Source organism: Gossypium raimondii, chromosome 5 (assembly GCF_025698545.1).
Source record: "Gossypium raimondii isolate GPD5lz chromosome 5, ASM2569854v1, whole genome shotgun sequence".
NCBI classification, from domain to species: Eukaryota; Viridiplantae; Streptophyta; class Magnoliopsida; order Malvales; family Malvaceae; genus Gossypium; species Gossypium raimondii.
Window position 1 is genome coordinate 14,698,239 of NC_068569.1, and position 24,500 is coordinate 14,722,738.

General features: G+C 36.4%; 3 protein-coding genes and 1 long non-coding RNA gene across 5 annotated transcripts; 3 read left to right on the forward strand and 1 right to left on the reverse strand.

Annotated features, from left to right (window-relative positions):
• The first annotated feature begins 271 nt into the window (after window positions 1-271).
• On the forward strand, window positions 272-4,642 carry LOC105768841 (T-complex protein 1 subunit beta). Its single transcript, XM_012589057.2, has 12 exons — window positions 272-414; window positions 716-774; window positions 887-943; window positions 1,114-1,179; window positions 1,283-1,394; window positions 1,545-1,673; window positions 2,102-2,173; window positions 2,380-2,495; window positions 2,665-2,741; window positions 3,014-3,499; window positions 3,577-3,892; window positions 4,294-4,642. The coding sequence occupies exons 2-12, from the start codon at window positions 769-771 to the stop codon at window positions 4,438-4,440; spliced, it is 1,584 nt and encodes a 527-aa protein (XP_012444511.1). The 5' UTR covers window positions 272-414; window positions 716-768; the 3' UTR covers window positions 4,441-4,642.
• Window positions 4,643-6,447: 1,805 nt separating this feature from the next.
• LOC105770739 (uncharacterized) lies at window positions 6,448-10,315 on the forward strand. Of its 2 annotated transcripts, none has more exons than XM_012592067.2 (15): window positions 6,448-6,698; window positions 6,826-7,151; window positions 7,249-7,369; window positions 7,522-7,630; window positions 7,717-7,844; window positions 7,977-8,048; window positions 8,232-8,300; window positions 8,401-8,481; window positions 8,587-8,706; window positions 8,792-8,866; window positions 8,988-9,068; window positions 9,174-9,247; window positions 9,348-9,408; window positions 9,810-9,865; window positions 10,062-10,315. In XM_012592067.2, exons 1-15 carry the CDS (start codon window positions 6,519-6,521, stop codon window positions 10,135-10,137), a joined length of 1,629 nt encoding a protein of 542 aa, XP_012447521.1. In that variant the 5' UTR covers window positions 6,448-6,518; the 3' UTR covers window positions 10,138-10,315. The 2 variants fall into 2 exon arrangements, with proteins under 2 accessions (XP_012447521.1, XP_052487056.1); XM_052631096.1 differs by having other exon boundaries at window positions 6,496-6,698; window positions 6,837-7,151.
• A 1,405-nt stretch (window positions 10,316-11,720) lies between these two features.
• On the forward strand, window positions 11,721-15,093 carry LOC105770165 (rop guanine nucleotide exchange factor 1). Its single transcript, XM_012591243.2, has 6 exons — window positions 11,721-11,917; window positions 12,066-12,352; window positions 12,768-12,884; window positions 12,994-13,532; window positions 13,821-14,174; window positions 14,363-15,093. Exons 2-6 carry the CDS (start codon window positions 12,067-12,069, stop codon window positions 14,726-14,728), a joined length of 1,662 nt encoding a protein of 553 aa, XP_012446697.1. The 5' UTR covers window positions 11,721-11,917; window position 12,066; the 3' UTR covers window positions 14,729-15,093.
• A 178-nt stretch (window positions 15,094-15,271) lies between these two features.
• LOC105771228 (uncharacterized) lies at window positions 15,272-18,364 on the reverse strand. The gene is made up of 2 exons (XR_001126435.2): window positions 17,354-18,364; window positions 15,272-17,215 (listed from the first exon to the last, which is right to left on the reverse strand). It is a non-coding gene; the product is annotated as an uncharacterized LOC105771228 (long non-coding RNA).
• Window positions 18,365-24,500: the final 6,136 nt, after the last annotated feature.

Below are 24,500 nucleotides of genomic sequence, written 5' to 3' on the forward strand. Positions count from 1 at the left end.
TATGTCAAGTTGTTAATCAAATGCTTAAAAGTGTTTTTAAGAAAATTATAATCTAGTAAAAAGTTTATATGTTAACCCAAATGCTTAAGGATGTTTTAGAAAACATTCCATATCAGATATTTAATGGGAATATAATCAAAATTAACAAGTTGGGTTAATTAATAATTTTATAAAATTAGGAGGATTAAATTATGTCTAATTAAAGTACATGGGTTAAATTCCCAATTGTATGATAATAGAGGGACCAATATTAGAATTTCACCAAAAAAGTCCAAAACCCTTGCGAGCTTATAGCGCACAGCACAGCAAAGCAAAGCAAAGCCCCAAGGCCAGAAAACACTAGCCCTGCTTCTGTTTTGTGTTCTCAGCGGGATCCGAATCTCCGATTTTCCCAAGCATCGCGCATACGATCAGGTGATACCCTAGTCAGTTCAACCATTTCTAGGGTTTCTGGTTACTACTACGACTACAACTGTTTTGTTTTTTTTTTCTTTCACCTTCAATTTTTGCAGCCATGTTACGATTCTTTCTTTTAAAAGCTCTTTCGGTCAGTTTCTAAGTGAAATGAGGGAAATGAAGTGAAAATGTCTAAGACAACCTTTACCGGTTCATTTTATACAAAATTAGGGTTCATTACGTGGCATTTTAGATTCGTTCTTGTAGATGTATTTCATGTTTGTTGTTGATTAAAGTTACTTCCTTTTAATTGCTTCAGGTCTTTTTTCTCTGCACTAAGACTCAGAGCTACTCTCGTCCTAGTTATTTTCCATGGCGGTGCGTTATTTGCCCAATAGTACTTGTGTTCAGTTAGATTTAATTTTCGCACTTCTTTTTCCCAGTCTTTGAAGTTTTATTTTGCGTATGCTTTGCTTGGTAAATGTGATAGATTGAGAAAATTCTTAAAGATGATGCTAGTGAAGAGAAGGGGGAGCGTGCCAGAATGGTAAGTCATTATAACTAGAATAAAAATATAAAATGCTGATATTCTGTTTTAAAGAAGGAAAAAAACCCTAATTGTTTGGAATTATGTGGTTATACTTTTATTGCATTGTTGTTATTCTGGGTATGTTATTTTCGGTAATGTAAGATATATTTGTTCTTTTTTATCTTCAGGCATCATTTGTTGGGGCAATTGCAATTACTGACTTGGTTAAGACAACCCTTGGGCCAAAGGGAATGGTAAATTTTCCACATTGTCTATACAAATTAAAAGAATACTTAACATTTGTTTTTCTCCTCTACTTTAAATCGTGACTTTATTGTTGGTGAAATTATGTGGCAGGATAAAATTTTACAGTCAACTGGCAGGGGACATGAAGTCACTGTTACAAATGATGGAGCTACCATCTTAAAGTCCCTGCACATTGACAACCCAGCGGCAAAAGTTTTGATTGGTACCTATAAATTGTTTTTTTCTTTACTACCCCATGATTAACATAGTTGCTTTTTTGTCGACGTATTAACAATCTTGCACAAGTTTGAATTTTTTGTTGCACAAGATAGCTGTTATATTTTTAGATAATGACCATTGATACAATATCCAGACATCTCCAAAGTTCAAGATGATGAAGTTGGAGACGGGACAACCTCTGTTGTGGTTTTGGCTGGGGAGCTTTTAAGGGAGGCAGAAAAGCTAGTGGCAGCCAAGATTCACCCTATGACAATAATATCAGGTTCTTTTTGGCCTCATTTAGTACATTGCTTCCTATTGTTTTTCTTTTATGACTCCTCTTGAGACACAACGATTATTATTCTTTTATGATGCCTCTCGCTCTTGCGTGTTTTTCTTTCCACTAAATGTTGCATGTATTTTTGTGGCTTGTTTGTTGTATTATTTCAAAGGTATGAAGCTGCTGCGGAGGGGGGGGGATCTGATCAAAATTAAAAAAAGGAACTGTTAAATTTTTATATCTCTGTCCTTGCTTCTGATACTACTCAACCTTTCATTATCACATTTTGTATCTTATTTGTAGAAAAATAGCAGTGCAATTGCATTTGTATCTAGACTATGTTTGGTTTTATTTTCTTTTATTTTGTCGGTGTGCCAATCACAAACTGAGTTCTGGTTCAGAGTTTATAACAATATATGCTTCTTTTGTAGGTTATAGAATGGCAGCCGAATGTGCTCGTAATGCTTTGTTGCAGAGGGTTGTGGATAACAAAGAGAATGCAGGTTAAGATTGTTGGATATGATCACATTTATTTTATTTGTTTATTGTATGAGACCTCTATCCTTTGTATCATGTCAAATGTTTTAGGTTTGTTTGTTCCTCGTTGAACTTAGTTCTTTAATGTGTTTGACTCGAAATCATTAAGGGAGTTGTCCTTGTCACTGGAATGTCTTTTTTCTCATGCATGTGGTATTTCTGAATATTGCAGAGAAATTCAAGTCAGACTTGATGAAAATTGCAATGACCACTTTGAGCTCCAAAATTCTCTCTCAGGATAAGGAGCATTTTGCACAACTAGCTGTGGATGCTGTTATGAGGTTAAAGGTGACAATTTTTCTGCATTTAACATTTTACCACTTCAGTTGAATTTTTTGCACAACTAGAGGCGGGTTTGTGCAAGGGATTCCCCTTTCCCATGTTTATTACTTTAATCGAATTTCTTCTCCCATATTTATTTTTCTGAGTTTTTATGGCATGTTATTTGTAACTCCAGGGGAGCACAAATTTAGAGGCCATCCAAATTATCAAGAAGCCTGGAGGATCTTTGAAGGATTCCTTTTTAGATGAAGGGTGAGTTCTTTTGTATTTCCTATCCCCTTCAATATTTATTATGATAGTTTTTGGTGGGATGTGCTGGGTCCCTATTATGTCTTTATTCTGCGAAAGTTTTGATCCGATTTTATGACACTTGTCATTGTATAGAATATGTTGTGACTAAGGACACCAACAGCTTCATTTTGTTGCAGGCTTTGCTACATTGTTTCTTATTCTGTCTTTGAATAGTTTAAAGCTTTACTTAGGAATCTCTATTTTGTTGATTTAATCATGAATTCTGCTTTCAGATTCATTCTTGACAAGAAAATAGGTCTCGGACAACCAAAACGAATAGAGAACGCAAAGATTTTGGTGGCAAATACTGCAATGGATACAGATAAAGTGAAGATATATGGTGCACGTGTTCGCGTTGACTCAATGTCTAAGGTTGCTGAGATTGAGGGGGCTGAAAAGGAAAAGATGAGAGAGAAAGTGAAAAAGATCTTAGGACATGGGATTAACTGCTTCGTTAACAGGCAGTTGATTTACAATTTCCCCGAAGAACTCTTTGCAGATGCAGGCATACTTGCTATTGAGCATGCTGATTTTGATGGGATAGAACGTCTGGCTTTGGTAACAGGTGGTGAAATTGCTTCAACCTTTGACAACCCAGAGTCTGTTAAGCTTGGACATTGCAAGCTTATTGAAGAAATTATGATTGGTGAGGACAAGTTGATCCACTTTTCTGGTGTTGAAATGGGTCAGGCTTGTACTATTGTGTTGAGAGGGGCAAGGTATAGTATTGCAGTATCTCCTCTAGTTCTCTTTTAATATATTTGCATTTTCCATAACATGCAACTATTTGTGGCAGCCATCATGTGCTGGATGAAGCTGAAAGGTCTCTGCATGATGCCTTGTGTGTGCTGTCTCAGACAGTCAATGATACTAGGGTATTGCTTGGGGGTGGATGGCCTGAGATGGTAATGGCAAAGGAAGTGGATGAATTGGCACGGAAGACTCCGGGGAAGAAGTCTCATGCTATTGAAGCTTTCTCGCGTGCACTTGTGGCCATCCCAACAATTATTGCTGACAATGCTGGTCTAGACAGTGCAGACTTAGTAGCTAAGCTTCGTGCAGAGCACCACAAGGAGGGATGCAATGCAGGGATTGATGTCATCTCTGGATCTGTAAGTGCTGAAATTGAATTATTTTAAAAAGTAGAATAGGATAAAATTTCTTTATCGTTTGTAATTTGTTTGAAACCAGCTGCAAATTATTTTGTGTCCAGTCGGTAATTTCATGTTCAATCCTCTAAGGATATTATTCCTAGATAAGTACACCAGCTTAGATATGGCTGCTGAACATCATTACAGACTAATTTCACTGTTCATGAATACCTTACCAAGAGATTCAGTTTCTTGGGAGTATTCATCCTAATGTTATAGATTGAAACACTGATATTGTTTAGGCCTATTTGGTATGCAAGACAGGCAATGATTGTATAGAGATTCAATACAACCAAACAAAATGGAATACTTAGTGTTCCTTCCTTGCTGTGACGGGTGATATGTTTCAACCTTTTTAACAGGTAGGAGATATGGCAGAGCTAGGAATCTCTGAAGCCTTCAAAGTCAAGCAAGCCGTATTGCTATCTGCAACTGAGGCTGCTGAAATGATTCTCAGAGTTGATGAAATCATCACATGTGCGCCAAGGAAGAGAGAAGATAGAATGTGAAAATGACGATAGTCAACGGCACATTCATTTGTTGTAACGGATTACTGTCTTTGGCATTTGCTTGTTGATTTTGATTGTTTTTCACTGCAGTATGGTTGGATTCTAGAACTGAAGTTTTGGTGGCTTGTTTCAGTTTTTACTGAAAATGGAAGCAATCTTCACTCCATTAAAAATCTAAAACTAGCTATTTTTCAATGCTAAATTTTCCATGGCATGTATTATCCGATTTTCCTCGTGGTTCTACAACCGTTTGTGTGGATACCCGATTATCAGATTTCCGAGTCTTTAGCATCCCTTTTCATGAAGTTAGGACTTGTTACTGTAACCCAAAATCTGTTTATCTGAATTTAGTTCATTTATAGTCAAGCAGCTAAACTATGGAGGTTATAGCTTGAAGCACAGCTTGATTTTCTATATTTTGCCTTTTGATATATGACCTTGCAAATTATGGTACCAATTATCAGATCTCTGTTGATATGAATGTAACACTTAAGGTGTAGCATTGGCTTCCTGTTAAATAGTGTTCCACAGAAGAAAGATTAGTACCTTATGCCTTAGCCACATCTTAGTATCACACGTCCAAAAGGAATAGACCAGGCATGGTTGTGATCATGCTTGGATCTCCCCTGCAAATGCATTTGATAATCGCTCGAGCTGCAAATCCATGCAAAATTGGCAGCGGTGATCTATCAACATGGGACAATCAAGAAGAAAGCATTACACTATTTGGCTTAGGCCTTCATAGCTGATAGCCTCAAGATGAAGGCCGGAACAACTAAGAATTAATGATTATTAGCCTTCATGCAGACATGCAGTTGAGTAGTGCAGCACTAACCACAGGTTAGTTGGACTTCAAAAATGGCTGAGAAGGATCTGAGAAGCCACCCGTACCGCGCAGAAAGAGACACTGAATAATCATTTCTAGATTATCAACTGCCACCATGACAGTGTTAGAATCAGATTATCATGTCAAAGAGGATTCACCTATTTACTTCATACCACATTGTTTCTAATAACTTCTGATTTCAATTTCAAGAATTTCTGCTTTAACTTAGTACTTCAAGGGAATGAAAAACGTCATTTAGGATTAACAAAATAAGGAAGCAAAGTAATCAATAATCAATCTGTTTACTTTTATGGTACCACCTCAGATAACGAATACAAAGTACAAACCTTTATCATGTATCTGCAAAAAGAACAACAATTGTTAATTACAGTACAAAACAGGTTTATACTGAGATTTTCATATAATTGGATTTTAGTAGAAGACAAATTTTATGTCCCTACGTTTTATGATTAACAAAGTATCAAAATTCATGATAAATAAAATTTGCTTGTAATTGATTCATATTTGGCAATTAAGTAGCATGATGTGAACATCATCTGTACTCAACAATTTCATGGTAAACTGCTCTCCATTTTCACGGTAAACATATTTAAAAGTTCATCGGTATCAATGGCGTTGCGTCCACATGCTCCGACGCCCAAGGCATAGACAGCTACATCTCTGCCTACAAAGAAACATATGTTGCCTATACAAATTACATTAAAAAGACAGTTATATATTAAGCTGAGAGCCGCCGAAGGAGAAGGATCAACCATGCGAGCTTTTCAAAGATTAGCAGTAAAGAGATTGCAGTCAATAATGAACCCCATATAAAGGGTCAAGTAAATCTGTTATATATTGAATTTTGATGATCAATTTGCATAGAAGCTGAACGAGGGCAATGATTGATTTAAATCATTCGAAAATCTAAAAATGGAAGACAATAGAGAGGTTTGTACTTTATACCCGACATAAGGAATGGGCCTTGTTATGTTTCTGTCTTAAGCTTTCCTAGAAATGGGTCGTTGAGCGAGTTTGGACTATGGAGATCTATTGGTCCATAGATTTGATGGTTATCGGCCTTGTTATTATTACGTGATTTTGTTTCAAGCCTCAATGTCAAAGAAAGGCCGCTTGTTTTAATAAAACTCGTATAAACTAAAAACTCGGCTAGTCATGCCGCCCCGCCATCTAAAGTAAAACACACTTCAACAGTTAAACCTCCCTTTTCTAAGCACCAGCTGTTCGAAAAATGTCCAACGAGGTCGAGTCTGCGCAGGTTAGCGACGCCATGGAGGTGGCGCAACTTAGTAGCTTGGCTGCAGTGGACAGCCACGCCGGTTCTTGCGAGGCGGAGATGCCGTCGCGACTTCTAAATGACGCCGTTCGGTCATTGCCTTATCATGTCGTCAAGGACCTTTTGTCTATCGGGGTGCGTTCTTTTTGCATTTTTCATCGTCAAATTACTTTATCGAAACCGTTCTTACTATTGCATTTGATAAACTAAATCAAAATCAATCAAGTACGGCCTCTTTTATGTATCCGTGTGTTTGTTTTAGGTGTGTTCTAGATGCGTTCTACGGATATTGGGTACCGAGGACCATATTTATTGCCATTCATCGTTTTCACAATCGATGCTCTGTTCAGTTCTTGAAGAAGTGACTGGTTTTAAATCAGAAGGCGATTTTCAATTCTGCAGCGTTTGCTTGGGTGTCTTACAGTTAAGTTACCGCGATGACAAAGAAACGTTGGTGAAAATGGAGAGTCCAAATGATATGGCTTTAGTCATTGCGGAGTTGGTTAAGAAAGAAGGCCATCAAATTGATGGATTTTCTCTAGAAGTTTCCATACCACAATTTATCTTAGAAAATGAATCCTCTTTGTTGTAAGCCTGTTTTATTCTTTTGCTCTTTTTGGTGGGTTTTATGTTAGGGTTTATCGTTTGCCCATTAATACATAGCATCTCCCCCCAAAATTTGTAGGTCAGGTATGAAGAAGAGATATGAATCAGAGCCATGGCTTCAAGAAAGGTTACTTTCCAAATGCGTCTCTGTTAAGGATGTTCTGAAATTTGCTATAACAAAACCCCTTGAAACGTTATTGGTAAGTATAATTTGCTTGTAATTGATTCAATGTTCCGAAATATTGCTGGTTGGAATCCCTTTTAATAAAATTTGTTTTGTGGCCATGTTGATTGTATACTGTCCGTTATTCAGTATGGTGTGTTAATACTGAATTAAATTAAAGTTTTGCAGAATACTAAAGCTAGTGCAAGCTCTTTTCGGATCCGTTTGGCTTACACTCATAAAATGGCATTTGGAAATTCTGTTGAAAGGAATCAGGGATTCAAAAGGCGAAAAATAGGTATTTTAGATCCTTTGAAACATATACTGGGGACTCGGTTGCATCTAGAAGCAATAACATTCACTCTGATTTCACTGATGATACAGGCACTGAGAATGGGTTGCAAAATGTAAATGATGAGTCAGTAGTTGCCAACAAAGATTGTTCTGATTATCCTACTAATGAAACAATTGCTGTCACTGGAAGATCTTCTTTGAAAGTGCCCATAGATAAGGTTGTGTTCTGTAATATTTTCTGACTGCAATTTCCTTGCTTGCAAAACCTTTTACTAGTCTAGGTCTTGAAATTCAATACTGTTGTTTATCTTGATGTTTCTTAGCACTTAGTTTGGTCTTTGCCTTTTCAGGTTAGTGAACCTTGCCACTTGGTATACCTTTGCTACAGGACGCATATTTACCTATGTGGTAGATATCTGAAGGTAAGTTAATACATTAGAACATATTTTACATCCATATTCAAGCATTATGAGTTTGACTTATGAGATTGCACGATGGCAATTGTTGAGATTAAAAAAGATACTATCCTTGGAATTATTGAGACCTTGAACAAGCCTTGTATTTTGTTCTGATTTCCAATATATGGTGTTCTCCATTTATTGCAGTACTCAAGAAATGTGAGCCAAACACGCTGGATAATTGATGAGGAAAGGATGGGAGAAGCTTCTGTTGAGGTATTAGACAGTGCTTTGTTTCTCTTTATTGTCCTAATGAGGTTACTTTATCCATGTAATAATACCTGAAACTGAACAAATTTGTTTGTTTCTTCTTTAGGAGATAATAGGTAGCAACATCCTTCCTATGTATCGGGGTGATAATTACAAGTTTCATGCTGCTGGAAGAGAAGATATTGATGTGATGAAGTTCTAGTTTTTGTTGATTGCTTGCTTAAACTTGATACATTTTTGTCCCCCACAAAAAATCAGTGAGTATTGTGCTTATCTATGGAACCTATTGCAGGTCCGAATGTTGGGTTCAGGCAGGCCTTTTCTGCTTGAGATACAAAATGCACGCCAAGTTCCATCCGAAGAGACTGTTAAGGAAATTGAATCAAAGATAAATGGCTTGGAGAATAAACTAGTGAGTTCTAATACGTTGTCATATACATTTGTGTATCTAATGATTTAGATTTTAAGACTTAGTTGCACATAACGCATTCTCGTAGGTTGGAGTTAAAAATCTTCAAGTAGTAGGCAGTCAAGGTTGGACACTGATGCGTGAAGGAGAAGCCGAGAAGCAGGTGGTTTTGGCTTTCATAATTGTTTATTGTAGCTAATCCTTTTATCATTAGGACTAAAATATCAAGTTTCAGTAAAACTAGACCTGGCAATTCTATCTTTAAAATATCCTCTTTCATGCAGAAGCAATATTGTGCATTAGTGTGGATTTCTCGTCCACTTGAGGATGAAGATGTGTGCTCCATATCATTGCTTAATGACATGGTTAGCTGTTCTTTGAGCTTTATTTTTATTTTTCATTGAATATCTACCAGGTAAAATAATATAGCACCCTCTATTTAGTGAGAACTTTCTGTTGTCTTTGCGCAGCAAATTCTGCAAAAGACCCCAATACGGGTGCTTCATCGTAGGAGTCCATTGGAACGCAAGAAAATTATACATTGGTTGGCATCTGTCCATTTCACATCTTTATTTGCCAGACATATATTTTTTAAATTCAAAAGTTCTAACCATGTTTCTATTTCATACCTAAATCCTGTATAGGATGAAGATTGAGAGGATTGCTGAAAGCTCCCAATATTTTCTTTTGCATCTCTGCACTCAGGTAATGATTTTCTTTACTTGAAACATGGTCAGATATATCCAGTTTGTTTAGAGGGGCTGTGGAGGGTCTTCAAATAGGTGAAATTAATAGTTTTTGCCCTTCTTGGTTTGTTTTTGTGAGGACCATGCCTAGGTGCTCGGTACGCATGTGGAGTTGTATGGATTATAGGCTGTGGCACCTTGGTAGATTGCTATTGATCATTTATGAAATTTAATATTGGCTAGAGTACTCCACAAGTATTCTTCAAGCCATGATTTACTGAGTTATAGTAAATAGTACTTCTAAATAAATGATGGTCATATTGGTCAGGAAGACACTAGCATAGGATGGGGATTTCCACTGTAAATGTGTGATGTTTTTTGATGGGGAATATGTAATACACTGATATAATTGGAATGCAGGCTGGAACTTATATCAAGGAATTTGTTCATGGTGATTTTGGGCGCACTCAACCCAGGTACTACACTAAACTAAAAATGATATCGTTATACTATCAGTTAGTGATGATAATGGAGAAGCACCAAGTATTACTAGATGACTATTCTTACCATTTTCTTTATATATGTTCTTTTTCTTTGGGTCCAAACATTTTTTCCTATAATGTATCTATACCTGCAGCGTCATTGAAATCTGATGAATATACTCTTCTGCAGTATTGGATCAATCCTAGGATGCAGAGCAGAGATATTGCAGCTCGATGTTACAGACGTAAAAATGGATTCTTTCTGAGTGAATGAGGCGTTAGTGTCCAATGATGCTACGCTACACATCAAGTTTCTTTTTTGTAGTCTCTGAACTGACAGTGAGTGTAACTACTCTTTTTTCCTTTTCTTAAGTTTAGTTGTTAGCCTTTTGTTTTCTATTTGATTCCTTACATTTTAACAAATGAGAAACATAGGTTATTATAGATGGTTGGCATTCAAAGGCAAATGTTTCAAGTTGCTTTTACCTCTTGTTTTGGTTCTGATGATGGGTTGGGTTGTTTGGGGGGTCTGGTTAAGTAATACAACCATAGTTAGTATAGGATGATTACTGCCCTAAGGTTTTAGTTCCAGTGATTAATATGTTGTCCTTTTAGGGGAGGGCTATCTATGTCTGTCAATGTCATCTCTTCTCCTGTCGTTTGCTGTTTTCATTATATATTCGACAAAAGCATTAACTGACCAAAAAAACAAAGCATTAATATTTCTAACCGGAAATGCTGCGATCTGTAGTGAGTTGATTAGAATATAACTAAAAATATAACTCAATTCATGGTTATTTTTATTAATTATATGCAGATTCAGCAAATTAATTAAAATTGCTCGATAACCCAAATTCTAAGGTTTTGTTACATTTGTTAATTTTTTTCTATAAATTTCGTACAAAGGGTATCTGCTAAACATTCAATTTAACAAATTCACCCTCAAAATTCTGAGCTACAAAGCTAATGTTCACCTAAAAAATTGTTTTTACACCCGAAGTTTCAGTCATGTTGCAGTCAGTTCATTTAGGCATATGTATATAGATGTATTTTCTTAGATAACTTCATTAATAGTCAAAACGATGATACAACTTTTTATAGATGTATTATTAACACATAATTTCATTGATAATCAATAGTTCTCACTTGATTAAAAATATTATAATTTAATAATTAAACTATTCAAAAGTTTTCATTTAAGTCATTTGGTTGTTAAAATCAATGGTATATGGTTTTCTTTATTCGCATTATTTGTATAAATCAAAAATTCTTTTTTCATGAAACAACTTTAAACATTACGAATTTGTAAATTAAAATTTAAACAACTTTTTTTTTCGATCTCCTACATTGACTGTCAGATCGACTTGGATATAAGGTATGTTCTGTTCATTGATGGGTATTGATCTATTGTGCCGATTGTCACTTGGAGATCTCTAGCATTTAAGAAAAAAGTTAATAGCCTAGTAACTTATAAATAAAAAAAAATATTTGAATAGTTTAGTAACTTAAATAAAATCATTTGAATAATTCGATGATTGAAACAAAAATTTATCTATAATTTAGTAATTAATAGTCAAAATATATACAACTTAGAAGTCAGTGGAAGTATTGTTGGTTTCCATTCCTAATTAATGCTAGAGACGTAATTAAGTAGAGTAATTTGGTAAAGGAAGTTGGAACATCGACAAATAAAGATGAAAAAGAGAAATATATTTTATATAGTATTTTAGAAGGAAATAAGTAAAGACCCACCAAATTTAAAGGAATGGTAAAGTTGGTGGGGGATCCATAAATTTATTGATAAAAACTAATAAACACATTAACCTACACCGCATACTATCCCATTTACGCCTCAACCCAACTCCATCGTGTATTAAACGCGGCACTCGTCATTTCCAATCGCGTGAAACAAACATTCTTTCATAACCCTACACGGGCAGGGCGTGCCACTCACGCTCCATGATCACCCGCCAACTAAAAGGAGAAACCGCCATTGTCTTCCATTGCAACGGCAATATGGCCTCCAAAGCCGAATAAAGAAACAGAGTATACTTCCCTTTGAATCTTTATTTCTTCATTCATTATTTTGCTTTCTTTCTTCTTCTTTTTCAACTCGACCGTACGGCCCCATAATGCCGGCAAGAATAGGTAAATCATTTGCAAGTTTGTTGAGCATTTGATCTTTGACTTGAAGAATGGGGAGCATTTCGTCTGAGGAATCTTTCGATCAAATAAGCGAGCAGTTGGAGAGTTACAATTTGAGCGCCGACGTGAGTGAATCCGAGAGCTCAAGTGGGTTTTCCTGTCGTCGGTTTGACCGAGGTGGTTCGAGTTCTTTGACCTCTTCGCCCCCCGCGGGGTCAGAGTTTGTCGACGGTGCTAGTTTCAAAGAGCGACTTCCCGTGATGTTGCCGGTCGTCGGTGGAAGACACGTGGTCATTCCGATGACGAAGGCGGAGGTATCGGAGGCCGAAATGTCCGGTGCGTTCACTGCACTTTTGTTTTTATTTTCTTTTTAGCGCTTAACTAAATTGAGAGTAGAATTTGTCGCTTCATTGAAGGTTTTGGAGGCAATTTTAATTAGGTAAAGATTGAAGACTCCTGGTTGAATCTTTTTTGCTGCATGCATATACTAACGTAGTTAGTTAGTGACGGTTGTTTAGATCTGTTATCTACTTTGATCTCTTAAAACTATGTTTGGCTTTATACCTTCCCATTTATTATTACGTTTTAAGTTTTAACTCGACTCCAAGTTTTCGGTACAAATCGGACTTCTCAATCGAACAAATCCCAATAATATGGACAGATTTTTCTGCAAAGTCTAGTTTGACTCTGCTGTTCCTCTGTGTTTTCTTAGGTTTATTTGTGTTTGAATTACTATTGATGTTACTTGCAGAAATAGAATTGATGAAGGAAAGGTTTGCTAAACTTTTGCTTGGAGAAGATATGTCAGGTGGAGGGAAAGGAGTTTGTACTGCTCTGGCCATCTCCAATGCCATTACAAATCTTTCTGGTTAGTTTCTTGTTCTAGCATTTCATTTCTGTTCTAGTTTTTTCCTTGGCTCATCATTAACAAGAGGTTAAAAACTTCAAATCTGAATCGATTTGTTAACTTCTTGCAGCTTCTGTGTTTGGGGAACTATGGAAATTAGAGCCATTATCACCACAAAGGAAATTGATGTGGCGTAGAGAGATGGACTGGCTTCTGTGTGTAAGTGATTCCATAGTGGAGCTTAAACCGTCATTGCAAGAGTTTCCAGGAGGGGGAACCTTTGAGGTTATGGTGGCCCGCCCACGCTCAGATCTATATGTAAACCTCCCAGCACTCAAGAAACTTGATGCAATGCTGCTAAGCATTCTTGATAGCTTTCATGATTCTGAATATTGTTATGCTGATCGTGGGGTGGTCATCTCCGATAACGATGGAATTGAGGCATTTCCTTCATCTTTGACATCTGAGTGGCCATCTATTAGGCAGGAAGAGAAGTGGTGGCTCCCATTTCCTAAGGTTCCCCCTTCTGGTTTATCTGAAGACTCAAGAAAGAGATTGCAGCAGTGTAGAGAATGTACGCACCAGATCCTTAAGGCTGCTATGGCAATAAACAGCAATGTCTTGGCTGAGATGGAAATCCCAAATGCTTACCTCAAGAGCTTACCCAAGGTTTGGAGACTGCTCCTAGTATACAAAATTGTTTCATGTGGCATGAGAAAATAAAATATATTTTCAAGAAGAGAAACCGTGAGGCTAATTTGTATCGAATATTTATGTATTATTAGGTTCCTGAAAGTGTCATTTGGTTCTGAGCTTATTTGTGACATGTATTCACACACTATGCATTTTGATTGATTACTATTGCTCATGCATCTTTGTTTCCATTTTCCTTCCTTTTTGGGAGCATTTTATGCGCATAATCATTGATTCCTTATGCCGTTTTTACTTGTCTTCCAGTGTGGAAAGGACTGTTTGGGTGAGGGCATGTATCGTTACTTAACTGCTGACCAGTTCTTCCCTGAGTGTCTTCTTGATTACTTAGACCAATCATCAGAGTACACTACTCTCGAAATAGCTAACAGGGTTGAGGCTTCTGTGCATATTTGGAAACAAAAATACTCAAAAAGGCATTCACTACGTGCAAAGGTTGGAAAGTCATCATGGGGTGGCAAAGTTAAAGGTTTTGTTGGTGACATAGAAACGACTAAGGTTTTAGCTCAGCGGGCCGAGACACTCTTACAGAATTTAAGGCTACGGTTTCCAGGCCTTCCTCAGACTTCCTTAGACGTGAGCAAAATTCAGCATAACAAGGTACTTCATCTTACCATGAATTAGTTCTTAAAGCATCATAGGTCCTGTGGACCTGTCTCCATCAATAACATGTGTTTATTAAGATTTCGCATGAACTTGCATCTTCTTTTTTCCTTTTTCTTTTTGGGGATTGTTGAAATATGCTAAAGGCAAAGAGAATAGAGTAAAATTGTTGTTGGTTATTTTAGGATGTAGGACAAGCAATCCTTGAGAGCTACTCGAGAGTGATGGAAAGCCTAGCTTTCAACATAACAGCAAGGATTGATGATCTGCTATATGTGGACGATGCCACAAAACAACGCGCAAGTGCAACAGCAGAGTTAATGCCTGTTAATGAGCCGGGGCAAATTGGTGCTGCTCTGCCTATACAAAGGCGGATATTGCCCAGTCCTTTCTCATACCAACGTTCTCTTGCGGGTGCAACAAGTGGTATGGGAGCATCCAACGATTCAGATGAAATAGATGAGAGCCCAGATAGGAGGACTTGTCAACTCATAACTAATGGCAATCTTAGAGACGCATTGGCTGGCTCACTGGAAAGGCTAGCCTTTTGAAGAATGTAAGGAACAACGTCTTGCATCATCAACCTGGAAAAACTGGTAGTAGCACTTATAGATTAAGATTGAGATAGCCTACGCCATCACATGCATGCACCACAAAGCTCTGATTTGTCATTACTTCTGACGGATTAGATTGGATCTTTGTATATATATTCCTTTATGGTTAGACATACAAAGTAGAGACTTTTTTTCTTCTCATTTCCCCAAACAATCAGGGAGGGGATATTGGTTTAGCCGGAGCTCGCTTAAGTATCACCATTGTAGCAGAAACTGCTAGCAATTTTCTTGTGTTTCAAGAGTAGAGAAGCTTTATGATGGTATAAATTAATAGGTTGTTATGCGAACCTTATTAACACGCAGATTAACTTGCACTTATATTTTATTTGAAAAATGAAAATTAGGTTCGAAGGATAATGCACTACATATAAGCGAGAATCTTTAAATCGATATGGATTCTTATGTTAAAAATTGAAGAAAAGAGAAAAAAAGAAACAATCGACTTCTCTGTTAATGGGGCGAATCATTAAGGCCCATTCATAATCATGTACTCACGTCAAGTGGATTTCTTTCATTAAAATACTAAATCCAATTTCATTAAAACGTTTTTCACTAATATAAAATTTCTAAACCATCTCAAGAGAATTATTTGTTCTTAACCACCATTCACATGGCTGCCTTGCCACATAACACTACCATTCAGAAAAGAATAATATTTAAAGTGAACAATCCTTTTTTATGATAGTAAAGAAATGAAATAAATTCCGATAGTGAACTGAAGGGTATATTGCAGCTGGTTAGAGGGCCCAGAAGGAACCAACAGAAGAAGACGCGACATAACTGACGATCAAACAAAATACCTCTTCAAACAACTTTGTTGCAGGGCCGACTCATCACCAGAACTTGCCCCAACAAAACATATAACGTAAAAAAAGGAAAACAAGTTGAAATGTAAGAGTATATATGGTCCCCATTGATTGAGTCATAAGCATCTTTTATCTAGTCGTACTCTTGACCAAAATTCTCTCACGCATTGACCCAAACCCGCTCTATGTATGCACCAAATAATAAGTAGTCAAGGCAGACAATGGTCCACTAGCACCACTCTGTTTACCCCAAAACCCAAAATTCCTGCTCCGACCCAGCAGTGTAGCTACCTCTGACTTCACCAATATCCTCCATTAGTACACGTTCAAAGCTCATGATAACCTACTCTGTATAGACCTAATGAATACATATCTTATATCACATTCAAGATAATGTTACCCATTTTCCGTCTAAACCCCACTTTTCCTTTTTTCCCTAGCAACTAGTAAAACTCAAACCCTTCACATCCATCCAACACATGGGTTCTCATTCTTTTATTTTTAATCCTGCATTGTATTAACGTACATTCTCATGCTTCTGCATCCTCACCACCAATCCTCGTCACTTTTCTTCTCACCAAGCTCAATTATATAGAACCAGAGTGAAAAAATCGATGTGGAGTCACCGGAGTTAAATTAGGTGATTAGATGTTTACCTACCCTTTTTTGTTTGCGTTTTAACAATTGTTTAATGGTGTTTGTCAGTATTTCAATCATGAGGCTATGTATAAGGTGTTCAGGAGGGTGTAGAAAATGCAACCTGTACTAGGGCTAGCTGCCACTAAATAAAAGAGACCCTGCCCTACAGATTCATTAGTGCACCGTGTATGATTTAATTAAAAATATACAATATTTAAACGAAGTAAATAAATGACTGACATTTTTGAAGTTGGTGGCGCAATCATGCATGAGGCCATGAACATTAAAAATCCTTTTTTGCTTTTAAGTGTGTAATCTGATATCTGATAATTAACTTGCTCATAAACCTCTCAAGAAACCAAAATAATAAGTTTTAAAAGTTTCTAATTCAAAACCCTTCAATGGAATTATCATTTGGGTCTCATGCAACTCTGACAAAATCTTCTTGTTCCTGCCCTTGGGTTTTTTTTTGTTTTCAAGGATAAATATGCAATTTCCACACACTTTCCCTTTTGTTTCGAAGGGGTTTTACTTGGAATTGGATATCAAATTCAGGGATCGATCCTTCAACACTTAAAAATGGTTTCATGGACCTTGACTGCATAAACATGAAGCTAATCATAAAACCCTAAATGGATTATGGAACCCCACATAGAAGTTCTGCAACTGTAACAAGTATTGATGATTGGAAAGGAGAAAGTAGAGAAAAATTAATCTGTAAAACCTAGTTAGGGTTCTTAATTAGCAGTCAAAGACTCAAAGGGGGTTTAAAATAAGACCAGTTACAGAAATAAGAAAACAGAAGGTAGTGCCTCAAGTTGGTGGCACGCACCCTCAAACCTCAGTAGACTAGTCAGTACATATCTAACTACTGATAATCAAAAACCTCCAAGTAGCAGAAGCTAGCATGATGAAAGTACCAAATAGATGGTAAAATGTTCTTCATTCCATTTCTTTTCGTATGAAGTAGTAAAGTTACCTGGCAATACATAGATAACCAGAAGGTGTCAACACTAAACCTGGCACGAACATGATTGTTGTTCACCGAAAGAAAAATAGTAAAAAACTGCAAAATATAGATGGAGATCATGGTACATATGTTATGCATGTTATTTACCTGGAAGTTCATCAGAGTGAGACGAAAGCTGGAAGAAATGCATCACAAGGATTTTACAAAGAGAAGCCAACAGAGCACAGTTGGCAGTATGCCCACCTCCATGAAAAACCAGAGGGGAAAAATACGGACTTTTTCCATGATGGGGAGGTGGACAGAATGCCAATAAACTCTGTAAGAAGCCCTTTGCTAAACCCCCATGAAAGCAAACTAAAAATGATAAACTAACTGTCCTTGTATTCACCACTGAGACACGAAGAGAAAGGAAGAGAAGAGAACAGAAGAAAAGAAAAGAGTGTATAAATGAAAACAGGAGAGTGGAGTAGATGCTGATGGGGTTCTCCTATTTAAGATGCAATGAAGGAAGAATAGTAAATAAGAGAGAGAGTGAGATGGCGTCATTAATTAAAGAGGGAGGTAGAAGGACTGAGGAAGATAAGGGGTGTTTTTCAGACTAAAAAAGACAGATAAAAAATATAATTAAGATTGGATGGTTCATTCCCCTATAAGGGAAGGGCATATTTAGAAGAATCAAAGGATCATCTTCATCATCATGGTTATTCCCTTCTCTTCCCTCGTTACTGGTGAAAAACCCACCTCTCCCTTCAGTCTTTTTTTGGCCTTCCTCATCTAACCTTCCACTAGTCCCCCACCCTTTCCACCCCCCTCGTTTCTGATGAAACACGCCCTCATAATACCCCAACTCTCTCTCTATATATTTGCATACATCTGAAACCAAGGAAAAAGGGTTTTGATCGGTTTCACATTATATAAGTCTGGGATCATGGAGGAGCTGTGCAGGTAAGTGTTTTTATCCAAGGGAGATTAGGCGTGGACAACCACAATTAGAGAATTTAATGACATGCCAAACTTTTAGAGCGACTAAAACCCTCCATTTACAGTCTGCTGTTATACCTGTCTTCTCCTTACTGGGGATTATATATAATGTGTATCACTAAGGATGAGCTACGCTCCTCGACAATTTTGACCTTAGCTAATTGTTGCACATTCGTGATAAGTAGCATTAAGAAAATTATATGACTTGTTTTGCTTGCTTTAATTTGACTTACGGTCTTGTTATACCTTAATGCCAAAACATTTCTTATGCCTTATGAATACAACCTATATAATTTATTCGAGGAAGTATCGGTGAAATGTCCTTAAGGACCATTACATAGGATCGCATTTATTTAATAATTCCGTGAGTAAAATTTGACCCATTTCATAAGCTTCCCAATCTAAAAAAAAAAATCAATCTAGCTCACACCCTAAATTATATCTAAGATTAAACTTTACAAGAAAATCATTATTAGATGAAGCTCTATTTGAAGCCTTTCTCCATTTATAAATACACCTTCCTTCAAGAAGAACAATGGACAGACACAAAATGCTAAAACTATATCCGAATGTTGTCTCAACCACCTCCAACCTTCTAACCAAATGGCACTTCACACCATTCACTATATGAAACGCCCTTCACCTAGAAGCTCTCTGCACCTCAAGCTATGTAAACCACCCTCCATCTAATGTAATTTCAGATGAAGCCTCCTAAGGCCCAGTGTATCTTTTAGTATTTGCCCTCCAATTGCGCCTAATCTCATTTTCGATGAAGCCTTCAAAGGCTTCAGTACCTTATCAACTGAGGCCTCTTCTTGCAAAAAAAAAAAAAAACTACCAACAAAGCAATTCTCCAACAAAGGCTTTTTACGGCCCAATTCCACTTTTCATGTAGGCCTTTCGAGGGCTCTAATGTTGTTATCGGTGAAGCCTCTCAAAGCTCTAGCGTCGTATTAGTCAAAGCCTTTTAAGGCCCCAATGCCATTTACGACATAGGCCTTCAAAATGCCCCAATGTTATTTTCGACTAAAGCTTTTTAAAGCTCTAGTGCCATGTTCTACAAGCCTCTTAGGGCCCTAACTCACTGTATCGACTACTAGCGTAGTAACACTCTAACAATGGTCTTTTAAAATCTAGAGTGGCTTCTGGCAAAGGCCTTTCCAAAAGCCCGATGGCATTTTTCGTAAAGCCTTTCTAAGGTTATAAGGCAAGTGTTAGGGTTGATAAAGAAAGTTTACACGAAGAAGTATTTGGAGGTTTACGGGATGCAAGTTCAAAAATCGCAATTACTTGAACTGACCTAAATTCTATTTCTTTTTAATATATAATTAAATTTATTTTTCATGATATAAAAAACTATTTTATTTTTAAAATATGAAAATATTTTAAAAGTTTTTGAATATTTTTTGTTTATTAGAAATATTTATGAAAAAGACCTTGAAATTTTGACAAATAATATTCAAAAGCCATAAAATAAAGCTCATTTTATCTAAATAAATCTAAAAAATCATACCAAAAAACAATATGAAAAAATCGATAATCGAATTGAGCTGAACCGACCGAAGTATGATAGACGGTTCAAAAAATCTAAAACCTGACCGAACAAAACCAATCACCCCTAGCAAGTGTTATTTCTTGCGCGAGGCTTTTGAGAGGCCTAATGTCATTTTCAACGAGGCCTCTTAGGGCCCCAACTCTCTAAAAATGGTAGAAAACTTGCCAATGCAACCTTCAAAGGCTTCTACAAATAATGCCATAACCAACTTGTTTTCATGGACGCGAGTAAGTTCACATAAATAAGAATAAAAAATAAAGACAAGTGAAGTGCTACAAAGGAAACTAGGAAAATAATAACAATCTTTGTTTCTAGTAGGAAAGGTACATTTGGTGAAAGGTGAAATACAAAATTAAAAGAAAAACACTAAGGCATGGGAGGATTTGAAGGAAGAGTAGTCAAGACGTTTAAAGTGTCGATAATGACGATATTTGTTTCATCGTCATATTCGATGTAGCCATCTTAATGAGGGTCTTCAATGGTTGGCGAAGAAGGAGAAGCAAGGTTAAACATCCAAGAATACAAAGTTTCTTTCTTCCAATTCTCATGCACCTCGCTAGTATTTTTTTCATATTTAAAGACTATAGTACAGTGTTAATCACTACCAAAAGGACACAAGAGAAATCAAATAGCCCATGCAGTATTTGAATACATGCCAACGTCACAACTTGGACTTGGATAATATTTCTGGTACACTTTTCAGAGGCTTCCTCCTAAACAATGTTTCTGGCCTAGCGGTGGTTTTCTTTTAACTTAGCGAACTCTTATTTTTTCACCTTTTTTTAATGCGACTTAACTTTAAACAAAACCATCAAGTTCCCTCATCGATAGCTATACTACTTTCTTCAACTCATCAATTTATTGAGAAGACATTACAACTTCTCCCTTCAAGGTTATCACCTATTTAACCATTCATTTTCCTCACGGAAAGCTTCAACCTCTTTCTCAAAAGTGGCCACCTTTTTCTTCAGTTTTACCACAAACCTTTTCTCAGTGGCCAACACTTTTTTTCAAACGCTCATCTTCTTCCTTTGACGCAACCAATTCTTCTGGAAGCTTGATTTTAACTTCCTTTTGAGGCATTTCGCGTTTACTGCCAGTTTTGTTAGGACTACCTTAAATATCAATGAGACTCCTTCCCAAGTCAAGGTTTTGATTGATTAGAGATTAAGGTGTTGCGTTATTACCTTTCATATTGATCTTCTTAAATGTGTAATGTGCTCGAAGTATGTAACAACCCGTTTTTAGTAAAATTGGAACAGTGGTTTCGGGACCACAAATTTGAATCTGTAAAGAAAATTATTTTAATATTATTTTATGCTCTAAATTATAATAGGGAAACCGTATGAAAATTTTGTTAAGAAAATTTTACCGATTACATGTCTAATTGATAAAAAGACCAAATTGCATGAAATGTAAAAGTTGGGTTCTAGTAGCTATAAGTATCAAATAGCTATGGAATTCAAAGTTTTAGGTCCTTATATGATAAATAGACCATTAAGAGAAGTTAGTAGATAAGGATGATGATTCATCCATGGAAATTTAATTAAAGAAAATGATGAAATTGGAAATAAAATATATTAAAAGATGATAAATGATTAAATAAAGAAAATATCATCATTTATCATCATCTTTCCCAAATTTTTTATGGAAACCCTAGCTAAGAGAAAAGAGCTCAAACAAGCTTTCTTAGCTTAATTAGGTATGAATTCTAGTCCCGTTTTTACTAATTTTTATGTTTCCGAGATTGTAATAGCATAATTAAGCTATTTTGGGGATTAATTTGCAAAATTATCAAAGTTCTAGGATTTTTCCATGGATGAATATAGTTGAATTATGAATTTTTATGGTAGAAAATGAAAGGTTGATAGATAAACAACTTTTGTTAAAGGAATTTTGATCAAAATATGATTTAGGGACTAAATTGTAAAAATGTAAAAATTCATGGAAAATTCTAATTATTGTGAAATACATGGGCTGCTATTAATACATGTAAAATTCATTTGGGCTTGGAATAAAGATTAAATTGCATGAATTTCATTTTCCAAGCCAAGAGACGAAATTGTCATTAATTAAAAGTATAGGGGCAAAATCGTACTTTTGCCTAAGATGTAAATTGGATTGAAATTAGTATGAAATTATATTAAATTGAGTTAATTTACTCGTATAGATCCGGAAAGACAAAATACGGAGTTAGATCGAGGTAAAGAAAAAGTAACGGATTAGTAGATTACAACTCACGAACTTTGTCGAGGTAAGTTCGTGTAACTTAATTGTGTAATTATATCTTTGAACTGGTTTGAATGATTTGTATGTGAATTGTGTATTGGTCATGTATATGAAATCTGATCATATATCCAGAAAATACCCGATAAATGTTAAATCCCATTTGAATGAATGAAATTCGATTGGATATAGGGTTCTGTTTGTCGAAAAGGTAGTGGTCTTGCATTTATTGCGGACATACCCTAGCTCTAAAGAGCGTCCCGTTACAAGCTCTCTCAACCTTTTCGTTATAGTGTTCTTGCGAGCTTCCCGTTAAATGCTCTTCGGAGCATCCCGATCGGTTGTTACCCTACATGTGTTGTGGGCACACAACAGCTCTTATGAGCGTCCCGTTATATGGCTCTTCATGAGCTTCCCGATTAAAGGCTCTTTGTGAGATTCCTGTTAGAGCTCACTTGAACTTCCCGTTATATAGCTATCCGATGCTACCCATTAATTGCTCTTCGGAGCTACCCATTATAGGCTCTTTGTGAGCTTCTCGTTGTATTGCCTGGATAAGCTTTCCGTTACAAGGCTCAATGAGTTTCCTATTATAGTGCTTGAGAGAGGGCTTTCTGTTTAAGTGCTCATAAAAGCACTCCTTGATATGAATTGACAGATTTATAGTATTGTACACTTCAGATGTACTAACCAAGTATCCATCGAGATTTCAAACGATTCAACTGGTGAAATTTTGACATGAGAACATGTGAAATCAAAATGAAACTGTTATCTATATATGCATGAAATACTTGGAAACTTTATACCTGATGAGTTTATCATTGTTCTTGTTATTTATATGAAATACATGACTAAAATGTTTGTTAAGGTTATATGTGTTAGGCTAATTGCCAAAATGATTTGGATTTATTATGCATGTTTATTATATAAGTAAATGAATGGTAAGTTAATTTCTCGTTATACGAACTTACTAAGCATTAAATGCTTACTCAATTGTATTTCCTATGCTTTATAGTACTCGGAAGCTCGTTCGTTTGGAAGCTTGGCGGATATCACTCAAACTATCCACCAGCCCATTTCGGTACAATTATGAAACTAATTTTGGTTATAATGGCATGTATAGGTTAACTTGGTCATTGTTGGCATTTTAAATATTTTGGTTGTAACTAGCCATTGGTATGGCTTGTGTTTGGTATATTTTGAAAAGTGTTTATATATATGGCCTTACCATGTTTGATGTGTGAAATTCAAATGGTTTAATGATGGTAAGCATATGGATGAGTGGATGGAGATAGCATAATTGATAAAGTATGCATATATGTAAATTTGATCAATTAAGTAAGATTGAGTATAGGAATACATGTAATGAAGTATCAAGCATAAGACTTGGTTTTGGCTTGGTTTAAATGTCTTGAATTGGTTGGTGAATGTGTTTAAGTGTTTATGAAGGTGGAAGGTGAAATTGAGTAAGGAATAAGGCTCAAAAATGGCCTTATTTTGTCTACACGAGCAGAGACACGGGCGTATGTCTCAGCTGTATGTGACACACGCCCTAGCACATGGGCGTGTGTTCTGGCCGTGTGTCCCCTGCATCTTAAAAATTCAAAACAGAATGCATAGGAATTTTCACACTGTCTGGCACACGGGCATGTGGCTTGGCCGTGTGACCCTTGCACTTAAATGTATTACAAGTCAGAGAGTTACTCGTGCTGGGGACACAGCCGTGTGCCCTACTTCAAATACCATACGGCCTAAGACACGGGTGTGTCACTTGGCCATGTGAGCCACACGGGCGTTTGTCCCCTGCATTTAGGAAAAATTTTTAAGGTTTCACGAAAAATTCTCTTATTTACCGATTTAGTCCCAACTTGTTTCAAATGTATGTTTTGGGCCTCGAGGGCTCATATAAGGGACAATATAATTAATTTATAATTAATTTTTGATATGAATGTTAAGTAATAAAAAATATCTTAGTTTGATCTGAAAACTCCGGTAATGCTTCTAAACCCTATTCTGGCGACGGATACGGGATAGGGGTGTTACAATATATCCAGAGGAAAACCATTAGTAGGTAAATACCTCCACCGTGAAAAGGGTTCATAATGACACAACTATGATCTCTGCCACACATTCAACATGACCTAGCTTAAAGGTATTCACGACAGGTAAGGACATAACATGAACAACACGTGCAATTGGCTTCATAATGACACTTAAAAATAATGAGAAGAGTTTGTAGGTGCATACTAAATGAGAAATATGTGCAACTTGCTTTATAATTACACCATAATCTCTATGACACCCTTCGTACAATAGTGGTGTCCATGGCTTTTTTAGGCCGCAACATCTGTAGTCAACATTATCTTTGGCAATGATGATAAAAGAGGAGAAGAGCTAGTAGGCATAACATGAAAGGGTAAAACATAATCAGTAGTATCACTAACCCTTTTCCTTTTCAAGGATCAAGCCATTTCTCATCCACCTATGCCATGTATCATCACCAATCGTATCAACCAATAGATAACATCCTCT